Source organism: Macrotis lagotis, chromosome 1 (assembly GCF_037893015.1).
Source record: "Macrotis lagotis isolate mMagLag1 chromosome 1, bilby.v1.9.chrom.fasta, whole genome shotgun sequence".
Taxonomy (NCBI): domain Eukaryota; kingdom Metazoa; phylum Chordata; class Mammalia; order Peramelemorphia; family Peramelidae; genus Macrotis; species Macrotis lagotis.
Window position 1 is genome coordinate 850368846 of NC_133658.1, and position 19106 is coordinate 850387951.

General features: G+C 43.2%; 1 protein-coding gene across 1 annotated transcript in view; it reads right to left on the reverse strand.

Moving 5' to 3' along the window:
- The window catches only part of RSPO1 (R-spondin 1), a 28792-nt gene extending 9926 nt beyond the window's left edge, over window positions 1-18866 (reverse strand). Inside the window, exons 1-3 of the mRNA XM_074217569.1 lie at window positions 18780-18866; window positions 9476-9886; window positions 2660-2851 (exon numbers count right to left, since the gene is read on the reverse strand). Coding sequence (XP_074073670.1) covers window positions 2660-2851; window positions 9476-9569 — 286 coding nt within the window. The 5' untranslated portion in view covers window positions 9570-9886; window positions 18780-18866. The remainder of the gene's footprint in view (window positions 1-2659; window positions 2852-9475; window positions 9887-18779) is intronic.
- Between the last annotated feature and the right edge of the window lie 240 nt (window positions 18867-19106).

Genomic DNA, 19106 nt, shown 5'->3' on the forward strand with positions numbered 1-19106 from the left:
GAGTTTGCTTATGGGTTTATTTAAATTTTTATTTCAAATTTAAGAAATAAAACAAGCATGTCAGTAACAAAATGAAATAAGAGAATTGAACCTGAAATAGTATTTCTATTATATACAATTCGTTACTTCTTTTAAATATAAAACAAAGATATGTTTTCATGAAATGGAAATTTATTGTTTTATGTTGAATCCTGTCATTTCTGCTATGTATGTGGAAATGTTCTTTTTTCTTCTCTTGTTTTTGTATTTAATCTCAAAATGAACAAAAATTTAAAAAAATAAATTGACTGAATGAATGACTGGCTAGGATCCATAAGGACCATAAATACACATGGCTCTAAGTCGTCCTTATGGAAACAGAAATGAGCCATGACCTAGAGTAGGGACATGAATATTTTAAAATATTTTGATAATTCAATTTCATCATAATTGTTTCCCTTTGCGATCTTACGTATTTTATTTTATGAATTTAAAAACATTATTCTGAGAAGGATTCCATAGACTTTCAGCTTGCTAGAGGAGTCATGATATACAAATATAATAAACATTCTGGGGTTAGAGAATTCCCAAATCATTCTTTAAAATCATTCTTCTTCCCAAAGGGCAACAAAAATGTGTATACCCTTTGATCCAGTAATACCACTACTGGGTCTATACCCTGAAGAGATGATGAAAAAGGGTAAAAACATCACTTGTACAAAAATACTGATAGTAGCCCTGTTTGTGGTGGCAAAGAATTGGAAATCAAGTAAATGTCCTTCAATTGGGGAATGGCTTAGCAAACTGTGGTATATGTATGTCATGGAACACTATTGTTCTATTAGAAACCAGGAGGGATGGGAATTCAGGGAAGCCTGGAGGGATTTGCATGAACTGATGCTAAGTGAGATGAGCAGAACCAGAAAAACACTGTACACCCTAACAGCAACATGGGGGTGATGATCAACCTTGATGGATTCACTCATTTCATCAGTGCAACAATCAGGAACAATTTGGGACTGTCTGTCTGCAATGGAGAATACCATCTGTATCCAGAGAAACAACTGTGGAGTTTGAATAAAGTTCAAGGACTATTCCCTTTAATTTAGGAAAAAAACTGATATCTTATTGTTTGATCTTGTTATCTCTTATACCTTATGTTTCTTCCTTAAGGATATGGTTTCTCTCTCACTGCACACAACATGGAAACAATGTAAAGACTGACAAATTGCTTTCTGTGGGGGGGGGGAGGGAAGGGAGATTGGGGGGGGATTGTAAAACTCAAAATACATAAAATCTTTAATTAAAAAAAATCATTCCTCTTGAAGAGTCTGAGAGCAGCAGTTACCTTCCTAAATCTAGGTCAACATCCTTGGTGAGCACAGACCTGTCTTTGGTCAGAAGCCTAGAAGAATACTCAGTTGTAGGAGGAAGGAGTTGTTGCTGTAGAGAATACATAAAAATGTGCAAGACTGAAAACTATCTTTTCTTTTTTCTTGTTTGCCTAGTCCTTAGCATCTACTTCTAAGAGTATATCCATAGATACTCCTCTGGGGAAGTGAACCTCATGTTCATAGACTACAGAAATGAGAGAGAGAGACCTTAGAATATGAGTGCTAGAAGAAACCATTAAATATATAATGTCAGAGCTGGGAGAGACCTTAGAACGTAGAATCTCAAAATTGAGAGGCACTTTAGAACTTAAAATGTCAGAGTTAGAAGAAATTTTAGAACATAAAATGTCATCTGCACTAACCCTTCATCAAAATATGATCATCTCTAATAAGTGATTCTCTGGGGCGGCTAGGTGGCGCAGTGGATAAAGCACCGGCCCTGGAGTCAGGAGTACCTGGGTTCAAATCTGGTCTCAGACACTTAATAATTACCTAGCTGTGTGGCCTTGGACAAGCCACTTAACCCCATTTGCCTTGCAAAAACCTAAAAAAAATAAAATAAAATAAAATAAAATAAAAAATAAAATAAGTGATTCTCTAGCCTCCACCTAAGACTTTAGAATGTCAGAGCTGAGAGGGACTTAAGAACACAGAACATAGAATACCAGACTTGGAAGAATCTTTAGAATCTAGAATGTTGAATCTGGAAGAAGAAATCTTAGGACACAGAAAACAAAATGTTATAGGTGAAGGGAACGTTAGAACAAAGAATGTCTAGAAAGGACCTTGACAGTTAAGTGGTTCAGTGGAGAGTCAGGAAGGTTTAAGTTCAAATCTGACCTCAAGCACTTATTAGTTATGAAACCCTGGGCAAGTCATATAACCTCTGTTTGCTTAATCTACTAGAGAAAGAAATGTCAAACTACTTCAGTATTTTTACCAAGAAAATCTCACAGACAATATGGTTCATGGGACCATGAAGAGTTGGACACAACTGAATGACTGAATAATAAGTTCAAAGCTGAACTTTGCTGATGGAGAAACTGAGGCCCAGAGAATCAAGTGACTCAAGGTAAGAAGTAAATAGGAGAGCCTGGATTCACAGTCAAGTTCTCTAACTCCAAATTCAAGTGCCACATTGCCTTTAATCACCCATTTTACAGGAATAGGACTGACTGTTGACTAGCCATGGGATAGCAGGCCATCAAGCCGAGTGTCTAGGGACTCAAGCCCCCCAGATCTGACTTGGAGTCATTCCCAGCCCCCCACCTGACCTCCCCACTCACTGATACACTTGTTCATATCAGGGTTGCGGGCATCATAGTATCCAGGCGGGCAGGATGGCAGGCAGATTCCAACCTGCCGGATATCGTTTCTCTCCAGCAGGATGAAGAGTTTCGGGGAGCACTTAAGGCAACCGTTGACCTCTGAGCACAGCTCACAGCCCTTGGCACAGGCCTGACTTCCCTCTGCACTGACTGTAGGGGGGGAGGGAAGAAAATGGATAAGGGTAAAGATGACAAACAGGCGCTGAAATAAATTTAAAAACAGCTTTCCCTTTTCCCTGGTCAGAGTACTCCCAGCTTCCCAGTCCCACCTGAAAGGGAAACAGGTAAATCAAATCAATATGCTGCCCACTCTGAACTGTCAGTTCTCTCTGGGCCAGCTGCTATCTGCAGGCCTGCCTTACAGCCCAGCCTTAATCTTATCCCCCATCTTAGTTTTACATTTGAATAGTCTACCTTCATTTTCGTCTCTACTTATTGAAATCTCCTCTTCTATCAAGGCCTGAGTCAGTTGCTCTCTTTCCTTATAAATTCCTTCCCCTCGTTCTCCTCAAAGTTTTCCACTTTACCAAGAGGCCTCCTTTTTTTTTTTTTTTTTTTACCATATTCTACCTTATATTACATTTGTAATGGGGAGACTTACAAAACTCTCTAAGGAGAAACTGGACTGAACTCAGCTCATGAACTTGGAGTCCAAGCATGTGATGGTAGTGAGGGTTAATGGTTACCCCCATTATATAATTATTTCTGTATATGCAACATTGCCTCTATTGGATCATAAGCTTGATTAGGGAAATGACTATGTTATATTTATCTTTCCATCCCCAAGAACTATAATTAGCAATTTTTACACTCAGTTTCAGAGACATGAAATAATCCTCAAATACCATGGGGGAGATGAAGGACGAAGCAGGTAGGAAAGAACTCTCCTGGGGTATTGCTGCTATTAGAAGCGAATATACCATCTGGTAGCTTCCTATGTTAAGATTCTTGTTAATTAGATACCAAACTTAATTGTTTCTAGGCTGCCAAAGGACTGCAAATAGGGTCAGTGCTTTTTAAATTTCTTTGCCTTGGGACAGAGCTCTAGTGACAGCTCTGATAACCTAATGAATGCTTGTGGGATTGAATGAAACAGGTATGTTCTCTGTCCTATCCCCCAGTGAATAACTGTAATAGATGACAGGAAAGGGATTCTTCACCCCACTAATCTCTCATCCTCACATCAGTTAGTAAGGGTCACACATTTCTCTTCTCTGTTTTCTTCTGTACTCTTCTCTTTCTCTGTCCTCATACCCATCTATTTGGTCACCTAAAGAAATCTGACTTTAGGAGCATCTAGGTGACACAGTGGATGGAGCACCAATTTAGGAGGGCCTGAGTTCAAATTCAAGTCTCAAATACCTCATAGTTACATGAACCTTGGCCAAGTCACTTAAATCAGATTGCCTCCAAAAAAGAAAAAAAATACTAGAGACTTTACAGGTGTCTCTAGTATTTTCTCACTGCCTTTAACTCTCCCTTCTCTCCTCCCCACCTCCATTTCATTAGAAGAAATGGAATCTCTTAGAAGCACTGAATCTCATATCTGGAAGGAATCTCTAAGATCATTTAAGTTAGCTCCTCACTAAATCATGACCAAACCTAATGAGTGGATCTCTAGTCCCTGCTTCAAAACAACAAAGGATGGGGAATTTACTCTCTCAGTACCAAATGGGACTCTGGAAGCCCAAATAGAATTAACGGTTTTCTATTTCCTAGAGTACCTCTTCTTTATTCTTTTTTTTTTGCAAGGAAATGGGGTTAAGTGGCTTGCCCAAGGCCACACAGCTAGGTAATTACTAAGTGTCTGAGACAGGATTTGAACCCAGGTACTCCTGACTCCAGGGCCAGTGCTTTATCCACTGCGCCACCTAGCTGCCCTTTCTTCTTTCTTCTTATTTCTCTCATACCATAATTTTTAAAAATGTTTCCTCCACTATAGTTCTTACCCTATTATGGACAAAGACACTATGCAACAAAATTAGATTAAAAAGCCTAATCATACACAGACAAGATAGCATCATGGTATAATAGAAAATATTCTGGCTTTATAACCAGAATTAGCACCTTTGCGACCAAGTCACTCAACTTCTCTGAGCCTTAGTTTCTTCTGCTGTAAAATGAGGGGGCAAGATGAACTAGATGACCTCTAAGGTCTTTGCCAGTCCTAAAGAAATATATCCTCCTTCTTTCACCATGATAAAAAAAAAATGAGGTGGTAGGAAGAAGGGAAACCTGGGACCTTGTATTAGCTGGAGTGCGAGTTGTAAAGAGGAAAAATTCTTAAGAAAGTGGGAGTCTCCTATCCCCAGTCCTAAAAGAATTGGCTCCCTTTCCTTCCTCTTTCCAAAATCTACTTGGTGCTGTTTTCAGGATCAGAGAAATGTTCTTTGCAGTGCTGAGGGCTAAAGCCAGGCCAGATTCTTAGAGAAGGGTGACTGCCTTGGAGATGGATCTTTCTGGAATGAGGCAAGCCATAGCCAAGGCCCATCTCCTCCCTCCCATTCTTTCCTCCTCTGCACTCCTAAAACCTAGTATTCTGACTTACCTGCTGGTATCTTCGCTGGCTTGGTCAATGCCAGTGATACATTGAGTAACATTAATTATAACAGAGAGGGAAAAGGACAGAGTGGACAGAGGACTGGCCATAGAGTCAGAAAGCTCTAGGTGGAAATCCCGGCCTTCAATACATCTGTCTGTGTGACCATGGACAAGATGCTTTACTTATGAGTTTTCCCGAGTATATATTTGCTTCTGGAAGGTGACTTAGAGGTTGTCATGTCCGATCTCCATTTTTTTTTAAACGGATGAAGAGACTTCTGAGGTATACAGAGAAGTCAAGCGATTTGTTCAATAGACCCTCTGTCAATCAAGAAACATTTATTTAGTACCCACAATGTGCTAAAATACTGGGGATACAAAAGGCAATCTTTCCTCTCAAAGAACTGACAATCTAATTGTTCAGGGTCATATACCTACTAAATATCTGAGTCAGGATTTGATCCCAGGGTTTCCCAGCACCAAGTCAGGGTTCTACATCAGGGCTCTTTGAAGTTTCCTAATCTGTAAAGTAAAGGGATTGGAGTGTATAACCTCAAATTCATTCCAGTTCTAAAGCTGTAAATTACTGTGAAAGGAATTTCCATACTGGGAGTTACACATACTCCTATGATCACCAATTTAGTTGTTCTTCCTCCCTTATTCTGTTAATGCTTGATATAATTATTTACATACATATTTAATCTTTCTCCCCCCATAGAGACAGTTTATCATTTATCTCAAGAGAGGCTACACAGTATAACAAAAAGATTTTTGGCCCTATACCAGAAACCTGGGTTCCAATCCCACTGCTGACACTTACTAGATGTCTGGCCTGGATAAGTCACTAAACCCTCCCTAAGCCTCAGTTTCCTCATCTGCAAAATGGGGCTAATGATATCTGTAATGTTCTGGAGAGAGGGTCCTATAAAACTTGTCATGGAGTCAGGAAGACTAGCTTTGAGATGACCTTTTCTTGACTATGTTGATGTAGGCAAGTCTCTCATCTCCTCAGTGTCCTTAGACTGATCATTATAGACAAACTGCCAAGATCAGTGGAGGGAGTTTCCTCATTGGGAAATTTCCTTCCTTCTCTGGTGAAGATGACAAGTCCAAATGTCATGATGATTTATGATAATAATAAATGGAATCTCTGTAGTCCTTTAAGATTTAAAAACCATTTGATATACATTATCTCATTTGCTACTCATTAGTATCTTCTGTTATCCTCATTTTATAGAGGTGGAAACTGATGTAACAGAGGTTAAGTGACACGGCTAGGGTCATACAGTTAGTTGCTATGGTGGAATTCAAGTTCTGTGTTCAATCCTCCATAAGGGAATTCTAAGGAAAGCCTTGGTCATTGGAAGATGTCTCTATGGTACCATCTCTTATCCATTTGCCAAACCTTTCCTTTAAGGTATCTAGAAGGTCATGGCCATTGGAGCAACAGAGCAGAAGGAACACAAGCACCTCTCTTACCTCACTCTAGAGTTCCAAAGTTCTTGCACACAGTCTCACATGAACTCACCCTGTATAACTACCACAAGGTCCCAGTTCCTCTCAGCTTCCATTTCTAAGTTCCTAAGACAACAGAGAGCTCTCCTAAGAAGTGGGGGTGGGTGGGGAAGAGATGATAGAATATCACTCATCCAGGGTTGGAACAGACCCAGTGGGTCTGCTGGTCTGGCCAGGCAACTCCACTGACTCTTGTCTAGAGGTCTGAAGTCTGAATCACAGAGGTAGAAAGAGGGAAAAGCTGAAGGGACCCTCCTCCTTCTCATTATAATCTGGCAGGTTTAGAAGACAGTTTTAAGAAACCAGTCCATTGGGGACTTTCTAGGGATCAAACCCTACCTGCTTCTTCTCCCAGGTCCCTTGAAAGAACCAAAAAATTATTACTTGATATATTCTTCTTTCACCCCCCTGAAGAAATCCACTCTGGTGGCTAAGTATCTTTTTTTTTAGGTTTTTGCAAGGCAAATGGGGTTAAGTGGCTTGCCCAAGGTCACACAGCCAGGTAATTATTAAGTGTCTGAGGCTGGATTTGAACTCAGGTGCTCCTGACTCCAGGGTTGGTGCTCTATCCACTGTAGCACCTAGCCAACCCCTGAGTACCCTTTTAATACTTAAGTGCATTTGACTTTTTTCTTTTCTTCCCTTCCTTTCCTCTTTCCCCTCCTCCCCTCCCTCTTCCCTCCCTTCCTCCCTTCCATTAGAACAAGAGCTCCTAAAGGTCAGGGACTAGCTTTTGACTTTCTTTGTACCTGCTTCAGATGGCATAGTGCTGGCACAACTTAGGTCCTTAATAATGTTTCTTGACCAAGCCTGAACACTATTCTTTGAGTATCAATTCCACAACTATAAAGTTCATGAACTAGAGGGTCTCTTTTCTGGGTTCTGGATTCTAAGGTCCCTTTTACTGCTGACATTTCATGTTTTGTGTTCATATTAATAATAACTGACATTTACATGGCACTTTAAGGCTTGCAAAACTGCTTTATATACAGTATTTCATTGGAGGTTCATGATCTCCCTGTAGTCAGGTGCTATTTCCATTTTAGAGGTGAAGAAACTGAGGCAGAGAGTGGTTAATTGGCTTAACCCAGGGCAAAATGAAATGGGATTCAAATCAGATCTTCCTAATTTTATGCTTAGTACTCTCTCCACTCTAGCACACTTCCCTTTGGATTTCTTTCATTTGTCATTCTCTGATATTTTTATGTCCTAAAGTCTCTGCCAGCTTTGATATTCTTTGTGCTAAGGTCCTTTCCATCTTTGACATTCTTTGTCCTAAGGTCCCTCCTAGTACTGACATTCTCTGTTCTAATGTCCTTTCCAGTTCTGACTGAATCCATAAGAGAGGGATGCTAAGATTCTTTGCTTTGTTCTGCCCTGCCTTCTCTCAGAGGCATGTTCTGCCCTGCCTTCTCTCAGAGGCGATGAGAAAATGGGAGTGAATGCATTTCTTAATCTGAAAATCACCATACATACAGGCAAATGGAAGGCATGTTTATAGTTTACATATACTCATGTCTCTGGGCTAACATCAATTATTAAGGTCAGTAGGTTTGATGCTCTTCAGTGACAATGTCTTGCCCTGAGCTGTTCCCCTCCTCCTTTCTCACTTCCCTTCTCTCCCTGAGCTGTTGCAGAAGCATCAGATGATAAATAAGGCATCTCCAGCCAAGTCTTGCTTTTGCATGCACATGGAGAAGAACATCAATAGATGTAATTTTTAAAGTACATCTCAAAAGCATCCCTCAGACTTGGAATTTCTCTGTAGTTTTTTTTTCTGTTAACAGATGGAATTCCCTAATGATACTTTACTTTGGCTGATATTAAAAGCAACATGCATGTCCCAAGTACTCTGTTGACAACTAGTTGAGGAAGACTCCCCAAGGGACTGGGCACCAGAGGGAAGCTGTCTCAGCACTGGACTCTTGCCATAGACAATCTATCAAGCAGAAAATAATAACAGTTCCATTTCAGCAGCATTTACAATTCACAAAACATGTTCTTCACAATAAACCCTGTGAAATAAAGTTATTAGCCCCATTTTATAGATGTAAAAACTGAGGCTTAGACATAACACTAAACATATTCAGGTTTGGTTGCTTCACTTCATTCTGCTTATCCATGGAGGGCAGAACTAGGATCAACTAGAGGAATAATGATAGCAGTAGGTAACATTTAAATAGCACTTTGAAGTTTGCAAAGGGCTTTACACATAGTAGCTCATTTGATTCTCACAACACTATAAGGTAGGTACTATTATTGAGCCTATTTTACACATGAGAAAACTAAGGATCAGAAAAGTTAAATGACTTGGCCAGAGTAAGAAAACTAATGAGCAACAGAGATGGAATCCAAAAAGACCTGGGTTTGAATCCTAAGTCTAGCTCTATCTTTTAGCCATGCTTCCTTGATAGGAGGGATTCTAAATAAAGGGTTTGTGAACATGATAGCTCAATGATAGAAAGAACTTCTTAATCAGAACTGTTAAATAACTGAGTAGGCTGCCTCATGAGTGAGCTTCCCATCATTGTAAATGTTCAACTAGAGGTTAGATGGCCATTTGTTGAGATGATCATGGAGGAGATTCCTCCATCAGGAAACTCTGAGGTTCCTATGAATCCAAGAGTAGATATGATAGATCGTGTCAAGAAAATGACACCCTTGTAGCCTTCCCTTCTTCCCTATCCCAAACCACCTCAGACCTGGCCCTTTACGTACTCCGCCTCTGCCTTTTCCCCTTCAACCCTCGGCTGCTGCCAGCAAGATGCATCCAGCTCAGAATGAGGGCCACCACCAACAGTCCAAGACGCATAGTCACTCCCCAGCTCCTGGCCCCCTGGAAGGCAGCGCGGTCTGGGGACACCTGACTCCAGCTAGTGGCTGTAGAGCTGGGTCAGCAAGGTGGGTCCCAGGTCTGGACCAGAGCTCACAGCTACCATAATCTCAGTGGGTGATGGAAATGGGCAGGGGAGGCTCAGCTCTGCTGTCAGCCCCATAGGGAATTCAGAAGTCCCTTCCCCACCTCGAAGGCTTGGGGAAGAGGTGGAAAGAGGGGCGCCGTCACATCCGAGGACAGCTGCTTTATAACTTCTGCTGGGACAATAAGGCACAGTCACACCAAACTGAAACCTGAAGGGGAAAGGGGAGAAGGAGGTATTTAATCAATCAATCATTTAATCAAGCAAGCATTATTAAGCCCTCCCAAATTCCCCCAGTCTCAGTCTTATCCTTTTCCTGGACCAAAATCTTGGTATTTTCTTAGGATCCCTGAGCTTATTGTGGACACTGGAACCAAAACTGTTAATTGTCACAGAAGCGTGTGCTTTGTGAGAGCCACAGAGACCAGTTTGTTATTGCTTCAGGCCACTTCCTCCCTCCCAGAGCATTGTCCATTCTGTGGCATAAGGAAGATCTGAGAGATACAAAGTTCCTCAGATATGTTGTGACAATCTGCTGTGTCACAGTCATTTCTTAGATCCCATTTTAGGAAGGATATTGAGAACATGAAGTAACTTGAAAGCAGAAAAGGAATTCTCTGGATGCTCTGGAGAGTGAGACTGGAGACCATGCTGTGCATGCTATTCATTAAAAGAACTGTTTCTGTTTAGCTTAGAGAACAGCAGTATTAGCAAGCATTTATTAATTATTTACTTACAATGTGCCAGGCTAGATATATTAAAAAAAGGAAAAACAGTTCCTGCCCTCAGGGAGATTGGTAGGCATGTACAACATTCATATTGAGTAGAGAGAAGATAAACTGAGAAGGGAAAGCACTAGCAAAAGGGACTAGGAAATCAATCATTTATGTTAGGCACTAGAATATAAATACAGAGAAAGAAATCATTCCAACACACAAGGACCTTATGCCTTCCTTCTAGAGGAAGAGACAAATACATACATGCATATATGTACCTGGGTACATATACACTAAGTGGCACAGTGAATAGAACACTGGGCTAAGTAAGCATCAGGAAGACATCCTCCTGAGTTCATATATGACTGCAGACACTTACTAGTTATGTGACCCTAGGCAAATCACTTAACCCTGTCTGTCTCAATTTCCTCACCTGTCAAATGAACTGGAGAAGAAAATGGGGAACTACTCCAGGGTCTTTGCCAAGAAAAGCCCAAGTGGGGTCATGAAGAGTCAAACATGACTGAAACGACCCAAAACCAAGTGTTGAACATGATTGTTTCAGGGGAAGGGCACTAACAATTGGAGGCATCAGAGAAGGTTTCAAGTACAAGGTGGTACTTGAGTTTTATCTTAAAAGTAGAAGAAGTCTTTGAGGTGGAGATAAGAAGGAAATGCATTCAAGGCATGTGGGATGGCCTGTGCAAAGGTATGGAGTTAAGAGATGGGAGATTCAAGTATGAAAAACAGTTATAAGGCCACTTTAGTTTGACTGAAGTGTGGAAGGGAAAGTAATGTCTCCTGTTACTGAAAGATAGGTTGGGGCATGGCTATATTGGTCTTTCAAAGCTAAATAGAGGCTATAGTATCCTAGAGGTGAGAGGAAGCCAGTAGAGTTGATTGAGGAGGAGGAAAGAGCCGTATGATCAGACCTGTGCTTAAAGAAAATTACTATGGCAGCAGTGAATACATTGGACTGGAAAGGTGAGAAACATGAGGCTGGGAGACCAATTAGGAGACTGTACAATAATGTACACAAAGGATGATGAGGGCTTGAACAGAGGCCTTGGGTGTAAAAGAAAGATTCAGATGAGGAAGATAATGTAGAATTGGGAAGACAGAATTTGGTAATGGATTAGATTTGTGAGATGAGGGAGAAAGAGGAGTTAAAGACAATGTAAAAGTTAAGAAACTGGCAGAATGGAAAAGATGTGGTGCCTTTGGCAGAAAAATGGAAGTTTGGAAGGAGGGATGTTTCAAGGGGAAAGATAATGAATTTGGTTTTGGACATGTTAAGCTTGAGATCTTGAGGACATGCAGATTGCATATTCGGCAGGAAGTTGGTGATGAATAACTGAAGCCCAAGGGAGAGAATGGGGTTAAATATATAGATCTGGGAGTCATCTGCATAGTTGCTGATATTCAGTCATTTCAGTTGCATCCAATTCTCCATGACCCCATTTTTGGATTTTTTTTTTGGCAAAGATACTGAAGTGGTTTGCCATTTCTTTTTCTAGTACACTATTAGGAAACTGAGACAGAGTAGGGTTAAGTGTCTTGCCCTGGTTACGCAGCTAAGAAAGTGGCTGAGGCTGGATTTGAATTTAGGAAGATAAATATTCTTGATTCCAAGTCTGGTGCTTTATCCACTGGATTACCTAGCTGCCCCCATCTGTATAGAGATGACAGTTAAACTTATTGGAATTGTTGAAGTTACTAAGTTATTATTAAGAGAGGTAAGAGAAGACATAGAACAGAATCTTGGGAAAATGCCATAGTTAGCGGATATGATGTGGATGATGAGACAATAAAGGGAGACAGATGGAAAGTAGTGTCACAAAAACCCAGAAAAGACAGAGTATCCAGGAAGAAATGGTAATCAATGATATCAAAAGCAGCAGAGAGGACAAGATGGATGAAGATAGAAATAAGAGCATTAGATATGACAATCATGTTCAACATGTATAACCTATATGAGATTACTTGTTGCTATGGATATGCTTTAGGGAAGTGAGGAAGCTAGAAAAACAGGGAACTCAAAAATCTCATGGAAAATGAATGTTGAAAATTATCTTTACATATAATTGGAAAAGCTAAAATTATAATTTAAAAAATAGAGAGATCATTGGTAACTAAAGGACAGTCATTTCAGCTGAGAGATAAGGTTAGAAGTCAGATTACAAAGATTATGGAATGAATGAGGCAGTAAGCATAGATTTTTCAAGGAGTTTGGCTAGAAAGAGGAAGGAGAGACATATAGGACAATAGTTGGAAAGGATTACAGGATCTGATGAAAGAGTTAAAAGAATGGAGGAAATATGGTTATGTTTGAAGATGCTTGAGAAGGTGCCATTTGAACTAAGGAAGTTAGGGATTCTAAGAGGCAGAAGGGAAGAAGAAGATTTAAAGTTCTAAGAAGGAACTTTCCAACAGTCAGAGTTAAGCAATGATGAAATGGACTATTCCATAAAAACTATAATGAACATTTTGATAGGGGAAGCTAGGTGGTGTAGTGGATAGAGTACTGGCCTTAGAGTCTGGAGGACAGGAGCTCGAATACAGTCTCAGACACCTGTTACTTACTAGTTATGTGACCTTGGGCAAGTCACTTAACCCTGACTGCCTCCCACCCAGGACCCAGATGGCTCTTCAGGAGAAAGTAAGGCTGGTGACTTAGCGCCCCTTCACCCAAATCCAATTCATGTCATGGCATCACCTGCCTGATATCATGGTCTTCTTGGAGAATGAAGGACAGGGGGTGGCTAGGTGGTACAGTGGATAGAGCACTGGCCTTGGAGTCAGGAGTACCTGAGTTAAAATCTGGCCTCAGACACTTAATAATTACCTAGCCGTATGGCCTTGGGCAAGCCACTTAACCCCACTGCCTTGCAAAAACTAAGAGAGAGAGAGAGAGAGAGAGAGAGAGATGAGAATGAGAATGAAGGGCAAACATCAGCAATTAACATTTGATAGTACTTTAAGTTTGCAAGGCACTTCACATACATTAGTTTATTTAGATCTCTTGATTTCTCTAAGGGGATGGTGATGTAATTATTATTATAATCATCTCCCCCATTTTAAGAGGAGAAAACTGAGGCTCAAAGAGACTAAGAGATTTTGCCCAGAATCATACAAGCTAGTAAGTATCTGAGTTGGAATTTGAACCCAATGAGTCCCATTCAATATCCACTATGTCACGCTATCTTTTTTCATTTCATCCTCATGACTCTGGGAGGGAGGTAATTATATTAAAACCTATTTTACTAGATGAGGAAACTAAGGCTCAGAAATATCAGGGGGTTTGTCCTAAGATACCCTGCTAGTGTTGTGTGAAATTTGAACCTGTCATCCTGATTCCAAGTCTACAGCTTTTTTTTTTTTGACCTTAGCTTGACGCATTTCAAAAAGATTGTAAAATCCCTGGTCCCTGAGGGTGTTCTAGCAGATTCTAGATGACTCCAACCCCCAACTCCCAGTCATAGCTACTTGATGATCTTGGCTATCAGAAGAGGGTGAACCTGTTTTCCCCAAATCTTCAATTCTCTAAATCACCTTTCCTTGGGGACCATGTACTCCAGCCCTATGGACTTTGGCTGGATTCTATCACTCTCTCTGGACTGGGTAGAGAGAAGAGAAGTGAGACTTCCTGGGGGCACAGAAACTTCTGACACAGCAGGGTGGGGGGGGCCACTGCCATTGTGCCAGAATAAAAGAGGCAGCAGGCGCCACTCAGGTCAACGACACAGAAAATTAGGCTAATCCCTCCTGGCAGCTTTCCTGGCCAGAGTGACCCAGACAGCCCCAAGTCCATCCCCTTCCTCTCCTCTTCTCAACCCCCACCTCCCACACCCAGCACTGCCAAGGGGTGGTAGTGATAGGGATCCACAGAGTAGAGACTATGTTCAGGAAGTTTGATTATGTAGCCCCTGAGTTCATCCTGGGAACACAAACTTTTCCATACACATTCATTCACAGTCATCTTTTCATACTTAATCACACTCCCTTCTGCTCATTCTTCCCCTAAAGTCATCCTCTGATGCCCCATAATGTCACTGAGGTGGCAGTAGCTTCCTGAAGGGTCAAAAACAAAACAGACAACAAACCAACCCTTTTTAAGGGTAAAGGTTTTCAGCTATTAAGCATGAGAGGTGGGACCCAGGCCCTTTGCTTTGAGAGTCAGTGCTCTTCCCCTTGTACCAACAACCTTCTCAATCAACTGAGATAATGAAGGAAAAGAGCTTACCAAAATATGGTAATGATGCTGGTGCTTATTAGAATCCACCTCCAACCTGCTCCCCAGAGGGAAACCAGAAGAGGGAGATGTTTCATCTCTGTCTCCATCTTTGCCTATGGCTAGAATGTACTCCTTTCTCATCTCTGACTTTTCAAATCCCTAACTCCTGGGAGTCATTACATATATTCAAGCATAGTGAGGGGCACCCACAAAATCGACTCCCACAACCTCATTGCTAAGACGGTATAGTGGAATAGGAGACAGAGAGCCGACCCTCGAGGCAGGAAGACCAAATTCACACCTTTCCTCTTCCCACAAGTCCCTTCCCTCTCTCTCTCCATTCTCCAGCTAGTTAAGTCCAGGCTAGTAACAGTTCAAGTGGTAGTGGGAGTCCCTTCACTAGTAAGATTTGGTAACTTAGCCCATTCATGTGTGAACCCTTGTCTCCCCCTTAATGCATGTTTAAAGTATATGGCATTTATAACTTTAAGACTGCAAAATAAACTATACCTATATATAAACATACATATGTAGATTATATATATATACATATATACATACATATGCACACCTGTGTACCATTCTTGTTTGATTTTCATACCAATCCTATATGGTAGGTTCATTATTGTCCCATTTTTGCAGATGGGACTTGCCCATGGACATATAGGTAATGGATATGAGGCATAATTTGAACCCAAGCCTTCCTGAGTCCAAGTCCAGCACTCTCTGCTGGGTAGTTGTCTCCTGAGTGTCTGTAGCCTAAATCCTATAGAATGGTATACATTGGATGGAATCCTGTTGAGCCTAAGGAAGGAGTCTGGCTTCTCTGACAACTCTGTCAGGACAGTCTGCCCCTCCCTGACTTGGCCCCTCCTTCCCCAAACTCTCTTTACATCAGGTCTGAAAAATAAATAGGTTCAGTGGGAAGATCAGGGCACCTCCCCTGGCCCCTAGCCCTTCTCCTTCTAAACTTCCCCATCATTCCCTCACTGCCTGCTCTGAGACCCCCAGATTTCCCATCCCCCAACCCCTTGACAATCTGCTCTCCTATCCCTGAGTTTCTCTAAGCCCACCAGGGGAGAAGATAAATCATTATCTAGCTAGAAGTTCAGGACCCTACCCTTCTCACCCAAGACCTACCCCACCCCCACCCAAGCTTTGAAGGCTAGACACAAGCTCAAGTGGTTAAGCTGCCTGGGAAGAGTGTTTATGTGAGGCCAAGGGATCTCGTCTGGCATTTCAGCAGAGGATTGCAGGGAATCCTCAGTCATCCCCAAAAGCCTCCTTTACCTTAGGAGGTTCCTTTGACTTAATCCAGCAGTGGCACCCACCAATGATCCAATGATCCACTCTACCTTCCTGCCAATGAGCTCTTCTATCTTCCCCCTTCTCCAAATTTTCCCAGTCCTTCCTTATCTTGCTTGCTTCCTTTTCTCTTCAAAGGTCCCCAATCTACTCCTAGCAGTTTCATTATCACAGAACATCAGAACTGGAAGGGGTCTTAGAGCATGCCTACTTCTCATCTTGATAGTCAGAAACATGAATGAGTTGGGGAGGGATGGGGCAATCTGCTAGGATCATTATCTTAGAGATGAAGGTGAAAGTTCAGGGAGAATATAGGGGGAGATTGACAGGCACATACACCCTTAAAAACCTCCTAGCAATCATCCAACCCAATCTTTTCATTTTGCAACTAAGGACCAGAGAGGGCAAGATGTTCACACAGTAAATTAGGAACAGAATGTTAGTAGAGCTGGTGCTAGGGCCCTGGACTCCAGATTTCTTTTCCCATAACTATAAGAGATCTGGTAGAAAGACTTCAAAATATCCAACATCCTCCAGGGTCCAAAGTGCCCCAAACCTAGTGTAATTAAAAAATGACAATCCCAGCACCTGCTCTGGAGTCAGGAGGACCGGAGTTCAAATCAGGTCTCAGACACTCAATAACTACCTAGCTGTGTGACCTTAATCCCATTGCCTTACAAAAACAAACAAACAAACAAAAAGAATGACAGTGCCACTGAATACATCCTCAGAAGGGAGGAGAGACTGAACTGACTAACTTTCTGGTAAACTAGCCAGGTTGGGTCTCCAGCTGATGGTTATCACTCACTCAGTCAATTTGTAATTTATTAAGCACTTTACAATGTGCTAGACCCTGAGGATTCAAAGAAAAGCAATAATGGGGAATTGGCAGAGAAGTGGGTACCCTCGAAAGTCTGGGCTTTAGACCCAGAAGGGGAAACTTACTGTGGTCTGTACATCTGGATTGGGGCATGCTGAGCAGGTGAGTGAGTCCAGAAGAAAGGGCAGTTTCTAAAAGGTCTTGGCTCTGACTGGTTTGTGAACAAGAATATTAAAAATAGGGGAAGGGGGTAGAAAATTGGGTGGAAAGGAGGGGAGGATGATTTTGGTTACTTCTCACCAATACTCAGTTATCCATGAAGATGGGGAAGGGCCGAAGGTCAACAAATATAAGGCACTGCCCTACTTATAAGGCTACCAAGTTGGAGGGGCCCCCAAACTCCATTTTGCATAACACTGCACTGAAAACATGACCTCTCATTAGAGGGCTCTGGGTGACTGTGTTGCCAAAGGGCCCCACCTGTTCTTAATCTTCTTGGGGTGGGAGAGTCCTCTAGTCTAGGCTTCCCTCCTCCTTTTCTTTCCTCCTGTGAAATGCCATCTTCAGAAGAACGAGGAGGCACCAGAACAAGGGTTCCAGTTGTATCTCATCCCAAGATACAAGGAGGGAGCTTTAGCTAGAGATTGTTACCCACAGTATGGGAGTGGGATTGATGGATGGCGGAGGGAGATCCAGCTGAGGGCCAAGGCAAGGAAAAAGAGGACACAGCTGTAGGGTTGTGACTTGGGTGAAAAGGGACACAGCTGGGGGCACTGTGGTCAGGGAGAAGGTAGCTAGGGTTGGAGTGGGGAGGGGAGGGACACAGCTGGGGAAGGGGCATGGCTGAAATAACTTTCACTCTTGTTTGCAAATTCAATCAGGATAAATTGGTGCTTGGGAGCCTGATACAAACAGAAAATGTAAACCATCCCCATCCTCTCCTCCCTCCCCCTTACTCCTTGGGGGATGGGGGCTGTGCACTGGGGAGAGGTTTGGGGCCTAATCCCATCACTGGCCCAGTCTGAGCTGATGTATTACACCTCGGCAGACTGGCAGGGGGGTGGGGGGGGGAAGGGGCTGCAGGGGGCAGCCCTAATGTAAACCTGACCTGTGGGAGATTTGTGTCTCCCTCAGATAGAGCTGAGCCAGATGCTAGGGGACCCTGAAGGTGAGGAGAGGCCCCTCCCATGGGGAGGGGGTGAGAGGAAATGAAGTAGAGGGCAAAGAAAATCTTTTCTCCCCTCATGGGCCCTCCCCAAACCTAGAGTCAACCCAGGTCACTCTTTAGCCAAAAGGACTCACTTGAAGCCCCCTCCCCTTTCAGCCAGGGGCCGGGAGAAGCACTCCCTTGGGATCTAAGTGGCCACAATGCAGTAAAAGATAAACCCAGGAGACTCCGTTTAGTCTCTGCTTAAGTCTGATCTCCACCCAATTCCCCTACCGCGGTTCATCTCATTTCAGGCTGCATCTCTGTTCCCAGCATCTGGGGAGGGGGAGGGGGAAGAGAAGGAGTGGGTACAGTGATAGGAGGCGAGAAGAGTAGTAAATTGGCCTCTCTTTCCCTGACTCCAGTCCTTTCTGTCCCTACCAGGACAGGGGCCAGAAGAAAGTTACGGATGGGGAAAGGGATGATAGGGAGCCTGGGAATAGAAGATTTGGCGGGGAAGGGGAAAGGGGGGAGACTGAGGCAATGTGACCCTGGAATAGAGGGATAGAGGCCTCCGGGACAGGGAATGCCTTCACCTGAGTCCCTCGGCCGTTATCCTTCTAATTCAAGTCTATTAGGCAGGTGCTGGAGATAAACGGGGTTCCTGTCCCCCGGCCCCCTCCCCCTATTACCCTCTCCCCAAAGGGAGAGGCCGAACTGTCCAGTCCTGGGCTCCTAAGCTGCTCGGTCCACTAGCATAGAGGATTTCTCGGTGGGAAGGGGCGCCAAGACCTGATCACCCCTCCGCCCCCACCCAGTTCCAGGTAGAATCAGGACCTCTGCTCTCAGCCCCAGACAGGACCGAGATGTGGGCGTCCTTACCTCGGCTGGTTTCGCGATCCCCCAAACCCGTCTGTGCTCGGACCCCAGCTGTCCTGTTTAGTCTGCTGCCGTCCCGAAGGCAGGGACAGGGGCCCGGGCAGGGGCCGGGAGGGGGCGAGGGGCGCTGCCGGCCAGCCCCGTGCGCCCAGCCTCCCGCGCCCCCTCTCCTCCGCTTTGCTAGGCTCAGCTCCTCCCGCTTCCAAATTGCTCAATCTGCAAGCAAGAGGCTCACCCTCTCCGGGGCTGATGCCCCAGCCCTCCCTTCTGTCCCATGGTACCTCCCCTAAAGCCCGCCCCGCCCCGCCCCGGGCTCTGTTTAGATCGTCC